A 12,091-nucleotide genomic window follows, 5' to 3' on the forward strand; every position below is an offset into this window, starting at 1 on the left:
TTTTCTAAGCAATTTGGAGAGAATATGCATCATAGCTCTAGGAGAAGGACTCTCAACTAAAGTTCCACAAGTTCAATATTGTAGATCTTTATTCTAGGTTCTTTTGTTTTATTTCTCTAGATTATCTTATGCTCTTTTATTTTAATTTCATTATGTTTGTTAAACTCACCATGAGTTAGTAGTTTGTTTAATTCTAGGATTAGGAGAGTAGCACTTTAAATTTTTTTATGTATATATATTAAAGTTATTTAATGGATTTAAGTTTTATTCTTTGATTCAATAGTCTGTGTTCTTAATGCATGCTATGTATTGATATTCACTTATTCATGATATAAGATATTAATTAAATAACTGAAAGGTAAAGATTAGTATTGGAAATTAGGATTTTAAACCTAGGAAATCTGACCTAGAGATAGGCTAAAATCCTTTATGGAATCCCATAATTAATTAGAGAGCTAAAAGGGTTTTAATTAAGATTGATCATTATGAAAGTAGGGTTTAGGTTAATTAAAATACAACTTAGATGCCTTGATGGAGGACTTAAAATATTTTAGGATTAATTTCCATCAAAGTAACAATTATCAATCTGTTAAATAGGTAAGGTTAAGTCCATAACAAGGTTGAAGTGTGAAATCTTAATTCTAGAATTGCTTTAGTTAATTGATTTCTAAATCTAATTTTATTACTTTATCTTCTTTTATTTTCATGTCTTTAGCTAGTTTAAATTTAAATCTCGTAACATATTTGATAGTCTAAACAATCAAAATTATTGTCTAGCGTGGTACTTATGCTTACAAATTCCTCGTAGGAATGATACTCTACTCATTACTATATTATTTGTTAACGATTTGTGCACTTATGAGATTGTAAACTAGCAAACACGAACCTATTGAGAAAGGAGCTACACACTCCTTTACCGATCTACCTACCCCTTAATAAACCAACAATACAGTCAAGCTAAAGACTATAAACAAGTGCTCCTTGGGAGGCAATCCAAGTTTTAAAGCTTTAATTTTTTTTTCCTTTTCTTTTGCATTTCTTCTCTTTTCTTTTACTACATACCCCTAACCAAGCTCTAACTTTGAATTATTTCAGGAGAAGAGAGAAGCAGCAAGTATCTGAAAAAATAAAAAGGATTAACTGGAATAAGGGAACAAAACCATGCAAGAGAAGTACATTTTAATCAAAGAAGTTTCCTTACTTGCTAATTATATACTACATTGATATACTTAGAACTGAATTAGCATAGGGATGAAAGTTGAATAGGTTATCATTATGCATCTAAAGTGCTATTTTATGGAGTTTTCAGTAGTTAGGTAGTGAAACACAACCTAATGTACTAGAGGGACTGAGAAAAGCCCAAAAATTCTAAATCCAAAGAGTTACACGGGGCACCCCGTGCATTAAAGCACTTCCTGTGTAACTAGGAAAACTCAAAGTAGAAAAAGGAAAAGTACTATAGAAAGTTACATGGGGTCCCCCGTGCAAGAATGCACGCCCCGTATAACTATAGGGTCAAAAAGCAAGTTTGAAATATGGGTCCAGAACGTTACACAGGGTGACCTGTGTAACCTTATATGGGCCATGTAATTAGTCGAGAAAAATTTATATATATATATATATAAAGGACAAAAAGTTACACGGGGTGACCCATGCAACATTACATGGCCTTGTGTAAAATGTCATAACCCTAATTTAAACTCACACCGTTTCGCACAAAAAATTATATCCTAACCACTAACCCCTATTTAAACACGAAAACCCTTCCCAAACCTCACAAATACACTTCTCTTTCTCCTAACACTTTCTCAAATCCCTCGACCTCATAAAACCCTCTTCCAAACCTTAAGTCCAAGAACTCAAATCTCTGTCCCATGACTCTAGCAAAAAAAAGTGGCCCACCACCCTTCCTCCTCTCATGCTAGAGACAACTCTCCCTCCCCTCCACTATGCCTAAGAATAAGACAAGCCCATAGGGAGGAGGGAGAACAAAGAGCTTAATAACCCCCATAACAACCACAATAATAACCCACACCACAACCACCACTAACGGCACTACCGTGCTAAAACTTTGAATTAGCTTGGCCATTCAAGGATGTAAACCATAAGGCTCTCACTCTCTAACTCTCAGTGTGTAAGATTACACCAATGAAGTATCTTAACAACAAACTTTTGGCGCAATTGGGATTACCAAAGCAAGTGGACACATATTTACGTAACATAGGATGGGAGTGTTTTGCCACATTATGGTTCCCTACCTACTGGGACTTTACTTTGGAGTTTCTAAGGAGTTTTTAGGCCAACTTATGGGCTATGGATAGAATTGATAGGGGAAGGATCCAATTTTGACTTTTGGGAGTGGATCAGGCATTAAACATGGATGAGTTTAATGCCATATTTGGTTTTGATAGTGAAAACCTCCAAAAAATCCCACTCAATAGAACAGTCTATAACTACATCACTTTCTAGAGGATCATGGCGCCTAATGCACCAGAGTACCATGCCAGCCACTCTAAATCTATAGGGCTTAGAAACCTAATGCTGCAATAGCTCATAGCCTCATGGCTCACACCATTATAGGGCAAGGAAATAGTTTGGGCATGGTGAATGCCAATGAGTTATTCTTCCTATGGTGAATGTTACATGGGCACAGATGCAGCACTGGATACTTTCTTTACCAATGCTTTAGGAGGATCTCCCACCAAACCACTAGGCACATAATGATTGGCGATTTCATCACTGCCATAGCGATGCACTTCAACTTCATACTTGTATATGTATGATTACGTCCTATCAGAGGAATGACTAAGATAGATGCAACCATTTAGATTTTTGTGGGCATCTGCAAGAGGGTAGGAGATTCATGCCTCCTTATGTATGAACATGGAAATGTGATACTTAAAGCACAGCCACAAGAGCAAGGCAAGTCATCAAGAGCACAGCAGTAGCCTGAGGAGTAGCAATAGCCCGAGGGACTAGACCTAGTACTCCAGGCATCACCAACATGAGTCTCACCACCTGCTGCTGATCCTGTCCTTGCATACCTACAAAAGATAGAGCCCACATTCACCTAGCGCTTTAGAGATTTAGAGAAGCACACAACAAACTCGATATGCTCCTAGAGAAACAGGAAAAGAGTGGGCCCTCCTCACCTTCAGAGACATTTTAGACTAGGATGACCAGATTAGGACACATTTTGGATTTTGTATAGGCATTGGCCTTGTCAAACTTTAGTACACTTCCTCATATATATATACAAATGCTTTGCTTCTTCTATTTATTGTGCCTTATTAATTTTCATAGCTTGCATATTATATTAGATTGCCATTGAAAATAATGTCAAGTGTGAGTTTGGGGGTGTATATGCAACTTCTTCCAATTTTTGCATTTTAGTTAATTCTTGCATTAGCATTTACATTACCTTTCGATATCTTTATTATACTTGTGTATCAAATCTCTAAAAAAAATTTGAAAATTTTTCAAACTTTCTTTAGAACTATGACTAAAACTTCAAATAAGCAAATAGCTATTCTCTCACCGGTTAATGGATTGAATGTACCGGATAGGCTAAAAGATTTAATGACTTATTTTTGAAAAATCTATCTTCTAAGTGGAGTAAGACTCATTTAAACTAATTCATAATTATTAGTTTGTCACATCTATTTTTCAAGCTATGAGAAAATTCTTAAAATATGAACAAGCTTAGGTATACCCCACTAATCCTAGAACAGATTTTTTTGATCTATCGAGGTGATATCCTAACATGCACTTAAGAAAGAGATGATTTAAAAATTCATTGTTATTAACCTTTTTAAAAGCCTTAGTCCCTTGTAACCAATTTGAGCCTATATTTTTACCCTCATATATTCTTTGCTAACCCACAATAATAATCTACCCCTTAGCCCAAACACCTATCCTAACCCTACGAGAAGGGTCAAAAGGCAAAGTAAAAAGCACATTAGGTACATATAGAGAAGAGGAAAGGAGTGAATGTAGACTTGGCACAAGTATGCTCTATAAAAAAATAAAAAATAAAAAGAGAGAGAGAGAAAAGTGCACTTCCAAACTAGTAAAAGGAATGAATTTCGGGGGTAAGCATGAAAATGGGACACAAAGGCATAAACAAAAGTCAAATTATGTGCAAAAGTCCCTATTAAGACACCAAAGAGAAGTACACTTGGCACTAACATTCAAAATTATAAAAAGGCTCTTTTTCTCTATTTGCAAAGAGGAAAGTCAAGATTAAGTGCGTATTGACCATTTGCAAGATGTTTTTCCTTATACTTTGCATTCCTTAAGTCCTTTTTGATTGGCAGCCACATTTATTACCCTCTAGCCTCATTACAACCTTATAAAAGACCTGTTGATCTTTTAAAAAGTGTATACTACATTAGTGGAGATAGAAATTTGAGATATGCCTATGGGGTTAGGAATATAATCCTTCATCTTTACACAATCATTCATGATAGAGGCAATCTAAGTTAGTGATTGTTTTTTAAATCTATCTTAGAAAGACAATTTCCTTATGACTTATTAATGATCTTGTAATTGGAATGATTGATTGACATTTCATGAGGGAGATGGATTTCTAACAAGTAATCATTGATTCTTTTATGCCTTGAAGGAAAAGAATTGGAATGTAGTTGTTGAGAGTTCAATTGCATGCAAAAATTGAGTTTTTGGTTGTAATTCTAGGAAAGCAAAGAACCTTATTATGTTTTTAAGTTTTAATTTACTTGAGGACAATCAAATATTTGAATTTGGGGGTATTCATACACTTGTATTGTATAGGTATTTTAAGATACATTTTATTGCATTTCATAAGCATTTAGTTAGTTAATTACATGATTTCTTATTAGTTTCATTGCTTTTTAGGATTTTTAATTACTTTGGCTTAATTTGTTGATTTCTGTGTTTTATCAGATGATTTTATTCAGCCCAAAGACCTAAAAATTCATTTGAACAAGTTGGGAAGTCAAAAGAAACAACATCTATACTAAGGAAGATTGCATAGGCCGTGCACTGGGCACCCTTGCCCCATGTAACTGACTACCAAAAGAGTGCTGAGAAAGAACAATTACAACGGCCATATAAAGGGACCCATGTAAAGGTCCCTAGTTTGTGTAACCTTCTGCCACCCCAAGATTTGAAAGCCTTAATAACTCTAGTGAGTTACACAGCCTGCCCCGTGTAATGAAGCACGGGTTGTGTAAAATGCCTAAGCTTAGACTCCAAGTCAACTCCAACTCTATTTCGCTCAACTTGGATAGACTTCTAAGGCCTCCAGGACTCCAAATTGAGGGTTTTTTATGCCAGATATAAATACAAGAAGTTAGGAACAAGCTAGAGATTGCACCTTTTACATTCTAACTTAGATTTTCTACAATTTAGAGAGATTTGCACTAAGATTTTTAAGAGAGATTTACAGCCAAAGTTTCAAAAGTCCAAAGATGCAAAATCTTCTATCTGGGTTTCTTTGTTCTATTTCTTCAAGTGTTTTATCATTGTTATTTTATTTTTACGTTGATTGTTAAATTCACCATGAGTGAGTAGTTTTCTTAATTCTAGGATTAGGGTTGTAGCACTTTCAATTCTATTAAGGATTCACATTAATTTTATTTTATAAATTTGGAGACTTGTTCTTTGATTCAATTTCTTGTGATCTTAATGCATACGATATGTAGAGCTCCATTTAATCATGATTTTAGATATTAATTAAAGAATTGAATGGTGAAGATTAATATTAAAAAATCAAGATATTGAACTTAGGGTTTTTGACCTAGAGATAGGCTGAGATTCTATATGGAGTTCATAATTAATCAAAGAGCTTAAAGGGTCTTAATTAATATTGATTGCCATGAAAGTATGGTTCATATTAATTAAGATACACCTTGAGTGCCTTGAGAGAGAACTTAAGATAGTTTATGATTAATTTTCTTCAAAGTAATAACTTTTCAATTTGTTGAATAAATGATATTAGATCTGTAATAGGTTGAAGTGTGAACCCCTAATTCTGGAATTGCTTTTATTAATTGATTTCTTTAATTAAACTGTTAAGCTTTCTTCCATTTGATTAATTTAGAGTAACTTAGTTTAGATCTTCTTCGCTATAATTGGTAGTCTAGATAGTTATAATTGTTGTTAGTTTAGCACTCACCAAGTTCTTCATGGGAACAATACTCACTCACTACTGTATTACTTATTAACGATCCGTGCACTTGCGTGATTTTACACAACATCCAACAACTTCTAAACGATGCATTTTGAGAAGAGTTGGCAAAGTTGAAAAACCAGACCAGAATTATCAAGGAGAAAAAGGGTGATGGCCAATCTGTCTGGAGAGATGATAGAAGAGATACTCTCCTGACTACCCATCAAGTCTCTTGCTCGATTCAACTCTGTGTCTCTAAGTCTTAGTGCTCTTTAATCCCTCAGCTCCTATTTTGCCATGTTTTTCACTGTAATCTTTCTCTTGATTGTATACGTTGTGGGCTACCATTCCATTGATCTGCCAAATTCCACTCATAGGCAATTCATTTTCTTCCCATTTTTTTTGGGTATCCTGAGTGCAAAAATTCAAGCCTAATTTTCTTCTTATGATGATTTTGCTACTTAATTGTGCTTGGTTAGAAAATTCATATTCTTGTATTTAACAATTAACTACACAGTTTAAATGAATTTTCATATAATTACACTGTCTTCAAGGTACTGCAAGTAGAAGCTAATATTTGCTACTTGGATTGGAAGGTAGAATGCCAAATTCAACAAGATAGTTGAGAAAGGTGAGCCAACTTCAACAAGATAGTTGAGAAAGGTGAGTTTTGTGAACCAGGCTACTTAACCTCCACAAACTGGTAAATGTTTTTAGACAATTGTTTTGGCCATTGTAGCAGATGTTCCCTTGCTTTAATCAGAATATCTAGTATCCATAAGTTTTGTCCATATGTGTCAGTTGGAGTTGGATATTTTGAGTAAATGGATTTTTTTTTTGTTTTTTAGTTGGATCTCCATAGAGACTTCATTGGAGAAATCAATGACGTAAGGAGCTTAAAAATTTTCTACTTCATTACATAGATAAATACTCGACATAACAAGTCTCACATTTCTGAATTCTGATAATACACTCAAAAAGCAATTCCCTGTGAACAAAACTGTTGTCCATTAGCATCACACTTGTATACTAGCACCACTGCAAACTATTCTATTACATGATCTGGAGTTGCTAGTTACCACTTGAATGACTCACTAAATGCAATTTTAAGCATTCCAAGTAGAAAGCTCTACTCTGGGGTCTGCCCGAACTTCTCACATCATCTTCTCAACCAACACGAATGCAACTACAGATACTCATCTCATTACCCTACTCAGTACTCGCACATAAGTATACTAGTAGCATTTTCTTTTTGCATATATCGAACAAGCTAGAAATGTAAAGAAAGAGTCAAAATTTTTTTAACACATAGTAATGCTACCCTTTTTTTTCTTTTGCTTCCAGTGAGCATCTAATTAAGTAACTATCACAGCAGGAGTTACAGAGAAGTGGAAGCAAGATTCATGAGCTTGCCTTGATGAAAGTGGAGAAAATTTATTACTTGAAGAATCGTCAATTGACTCTCCTCCTTTTGTGGAAGAACTTGACCATTTCATTTGCACGAAGCTTCTCTTTCTCCATGGACCCATATGGATTTTCTTCTCTTTCATTGATCTCTTGGCTGAGTCACAGAGAATACCAACAATGGCATTTAGGTAGTCAGCTTTTCCTATGTAATATTTTGGCAATTGGGCTATAAGTTTCTTGTACTCTTCACATGCTTTTGCTATCTCAAATTGTTCCTTGAATTCCAATTCTATTAGGTATGGGATTTGCTTCTTTTTTCCACTTGTGCTCACAATTACTTCAATGTACTCATGTTTCCCTTCAATAAGAAAGAAAAGATTAAAAACTAAAAATTAAAAAGAAAACATTAATTGCAACTAAAGCTGCTTAGTACTTAACCACTTACACTGCAGACATATTTTGTTTAGGTTTTGATTCATAATTCAGGAGATAACCCTAATACAATTGAGTTAGGAGGGTGTTTAATTTAGCTCGTGAAATTAGTTTATAAGCACACTTATAAAGCTAATATAAGCTTACCAGTATTTAAAATTTTATACAATTACGCATTTGGTTAAAATACTTATAAGTGGCTGATAAATAACTAATATGTTTGGTAAAAAGTAATTTATAAGTACATTTATTATTAAAATAGCTAAAAATATATTAATAGCAATATGTGGTAAAATTTTAAAAATTAATGAGTATAATATAATAAAATATTTAATCAAATTAACTTGTAAGTATCAAAATGAAAAAGATGGTAATCCAACTTACTTTTTTTAGCTTATAAGTTTAAAAAATGTTATAAACAAACCATTAAACTTATTTTTAGAGCTTATAAATTGATTTATCAAGAAAACTAAGACAAACACCATTTAAATCTCATTACTATAAATTACCTATATAAGCAATAGATTCAAAGAAAAATGAAAGATAAATACCTCCAGGGAATTTTTTAGTGTGTTTCCTTTGGGAAGTACAGAGAGAAGCGCTGAATCCTCTTTGGCAGAGCAAATCAACAACCTTTTGTCTAAAACAAGTAATGGGCTCAAGGCATTTGCAAGAATCTCTCTCTTTTGCCATCTCTATTGTTTTGTTGATCTCTTGCCTCAACTTTGATACTGTTAAGCTATAACGTTCCAACACCTCCTGCAAATACTTCATCTGTTTAATTAAATATGTTTTTTTTTTAATAACCACAAGCATCTCTTAGTCCACTGAGTTAGAGTTAATGCTACTCAGCCTGGGAATAATAATAATAATAATAATAATAATAATAATAATAATAATAATAATAATAATAATAATAATAATGCTTTGCTTTGCATCGAATTATTAAATGAGTTATATGATAGGAGATTTGCTTGAACTCCTCGTTTTTATTTATTTAATTAGAAACAATATTTTTTAAAAATAAACATGATATAAATTTGATATGAAATTTATATTTTTTTTATTTAATTTATATTAAATTTAAATTTAAAATCTTATAATTTTATAAAATATCCAGTTTTTTCAATAAATTATTTTTTAAAATATATTAGTGTAATTAAATCTAAATTGCTTTTCAAAACGTTTAAAAGATTCCATAATTAAAAAAAAGAATTCACAATTAAGAGGATACATATTCATAATAATAATTTTTAAAAATAAAAAAAAAATTATTACTTTTTAATCAAAGATAAATATGCACATACACAGTTTAGAAAATGGCATACTAACTCTTAATAAAATTATAACAATTTTATCAAAGTGTGCTAAGCTTTCTTTTTTATAAGTAAATTTTTATTTATACATTATGAAACTTATTTCTTAATTTTTTTTTAATATTTATGGGTATTTTAGATTTACAAATATTAAGAAAAATGAAAATAGTATACACTAAAAAATCTAGGTTTGATGACACAACGTACACGTGGCAGTATTATAACCAATATTCTTAGGGTAGGCTACATGAATACTAAGTATTGCAAAAAATTGAGCGCATGTAAATAATTACAAAGAGAAAGGAACCTGATTATCTTCATAAAATAACATATCTATTTGTCCATTTCTTTTTTTTTTTTTCCTTTTATACTGCATTGTTTGCTTATTCATAAATGAATTTCAATCTAAAATATATAAAAAAATTAAGAAATTTTAGTTTATTATTATAAAAAGATTTGGAATTCATTACTTACAGATAGTCATACTTCATCCCATTAATTAAAAAACTAATTAAATATTTGTACCCAAAAAAAAACTAATTAAAGATTAAGAAAGATTCCTAAATGATGATGTTACGAATATTATTTCTTTAAGAAATAATTAAAATAGATTTCTTGAAGGGATAAAAAAAGCAATAATTTGAACTAAAATTGATAATTCAAGGCCAGAATAAAGAAAGAAAGAAAGAAAAGAAGAAATTTAATAATAAACCTGAAGCAAAGCCTCTTGTGATTCCCAGAAAATGATCCTTTCCATGGAGTCGTGCAAATGGGTACTGTGATGATCAATAAAGGAATCATCATCATCATCATAATCATGAGCATCAAAAGAAGGATCAGAATCATCAAAAACTTCATCAAGAAACAAAGAAACTCTCTCTTCAAGGCTGTCTTCCATGCTTCTTCCATCTCCATAACCAAGAAGAGCCTTCTCTTCAACAAGATTGTTAACACCCATCTCTCCCTCTCTCTCTCTCTCTCTCTCTCTCTCTCTCTCTCTTCCTTTGATTTTTCCAAGGAAGGACAGATAGATATTGATGGGAAGGTAGAAGAAAGAAAGAAACAATGGATGAAGATGAAGAAAAGGCTCTTGCAAGACAAAATGTGCATGAGGTCCCCAATATTTATAGCCTTTCTTTTCTTCATCACTATTTTATATATTCAAGATAATATGCTTTTTGTCCAATTATTCTTTCTGAAAATTCTTGCCTTAAACAGGTTGACATATACTCAATATATAAACATATAAGACTCATATATTTAATAGATAGATCTTATTATATATCTTATACTTTAAATTTATATAAATATATAAAACTCATATATTTAATAGATAAATCTTATCGTACATTTTATATTTTAAATTCATAATAAACCGTATCTAAAGTAAAATGGATGGCTTTCGACGTAGACCATTGTGGTTCTTGAGCTTATAAGTCTAAGATTTCTTTTCTTTTTGCACACAGTGAATTTTTTTTTGAGAAAGAACTCAATTATTCAGCTATTATTAGTATGTATGCAAGTAATAAATTTTCATTTATAATTATATATGACACATTATCCCCGCTTTAGATGAAATTTTTAAAAAATATAGTAATTTTTATGTGTATTTATTGCATTCAGCATTTTCTAATTTTTATTTTATATTTAATGAAAATAAAATTTAAAATTTTCAGCTTTTATCAATAAAATGTGTGCATTTGGAATTAAATAGTAAATTCTATATTAGATGCAGAGTGTATATATGTGTAGGTTATATAAGAATAAGAACTCTATTAAAATTGTCATGCTTTTAATAGCAATTCATTCATGTCATTAACTTATATGTGCATGTATTTTATTTATTGATAAAAAAAATTAAAAATTTAGGATTTAATTTCAGTTTGAAATATTGAAAGGTTTGATTTGATTTCTAATTCAACAAAATACGTTCAAATTATTAACGGTTCATCTGTGCACAGGTGTGTATATATCACATTTATGAAAAATATTTTCTAAGAGGCCAAACTACAAAAATAAATTAAACGATTTTTGCATCAATTTCCCACCATGTCATGCTTGAAACTGATTGTTAGGAATGCAATGGATGCTAAAGAGGATGATTGGTCGGAGTTCGGTTTAATTATTCGTGACTGTAAACATTTTCTTCCTCGGAATTCAGAAGTCCCTTCATTGGATTAATAGACAAGCTAATAGAGTTATTATTTTTAGCCAGGTAACTTCATTTAATGCTAATTCTATTGGAGTGAGTCTCATGGTTTTTAATATGATATTTTGTTATTTGAGGTTAAGAATGGTAATGTGTCGGGTTTTTATAAGTACCAAATCTGTCGAATCTTAATAGGACGAATTTAGGTAATATGAAATTGGGTTCGGGAATGATTTGGATTTAAAAATATTACTCGTAATAGGTTCGGATTTCACATATTGAGTATCCGTTACCCAAACTCGTTTATATAAATATTTATTTAAATATAAAATATATTTTTTATAATAATATTTATAAATTTTATATTGTTATTTTAAATAAATAGAATTTAAATATTTTAAGAAATTATTAAATTTTTAATATATAAATTACTAATAAAAATAAATTTTTATGCATATTATTATTTAAAATATATAAAATAAAACAGATTCGGGTATTTTTTGGATAATAACAATCAAATTTGAAATGGTTTCAGATAATTAATAATAAATTTTAATCGGGTTTGGGACGACTTCAGGTTTTGAAAATATTAATGAGGTCTGGGTTTGGGTAAGGTGATTTTCATAGGTATCTTAC

At 31.1% G+C, this 12,091-nt stretch overlaps 1 protein-coding gene across 1 annotated transcript; it reads right to left on the minus strand.

The window, feature by feature from the left end:
• Positions 1–7,102: 7,102 nt before the first annotated feature.
• Positions 7,103–10,433, minus strand: LOC131171445 (uncharacterized). The gene is made up of 3 exons (XM_058131557.1): positions 10,019–10,433; positions 8,542–8,749; positions 7,103–7,916 (listed from the first exon to the last, which is right to left on the minus strand). The coding sequence occupies exons 1-3, from the start codon at positions 10,262–10,264 to the stop codon at positions 7,507–7,509; spliced, it is 864 nt and encodes a 287-aa protein (XP_057987540.1). The 5' UTR covers positions 10,265–10,433; the 3' UTR covers positions 7,103–7,506.
• Positions 10,434–12,091: the final 1,658 nt, after the last annotated feature.

The sequence above is a fragment of the Hevea brasiliensis genome, chromosome 12 (assembly GCF_030052815.1).
Source record: "Hevea brasiliensis isolate MT/VB/25A 57/8 chromosome 12, ASM3005281v1, whole genome shotgun sequence".
Classification (NCBI taxonomy): Eukaryota; Viridiplantae; Streptophyta; class Magnoliopsida; order Malpighiales; family Euphorbiaceae; genus Hevea; species Hevea brasiliensis.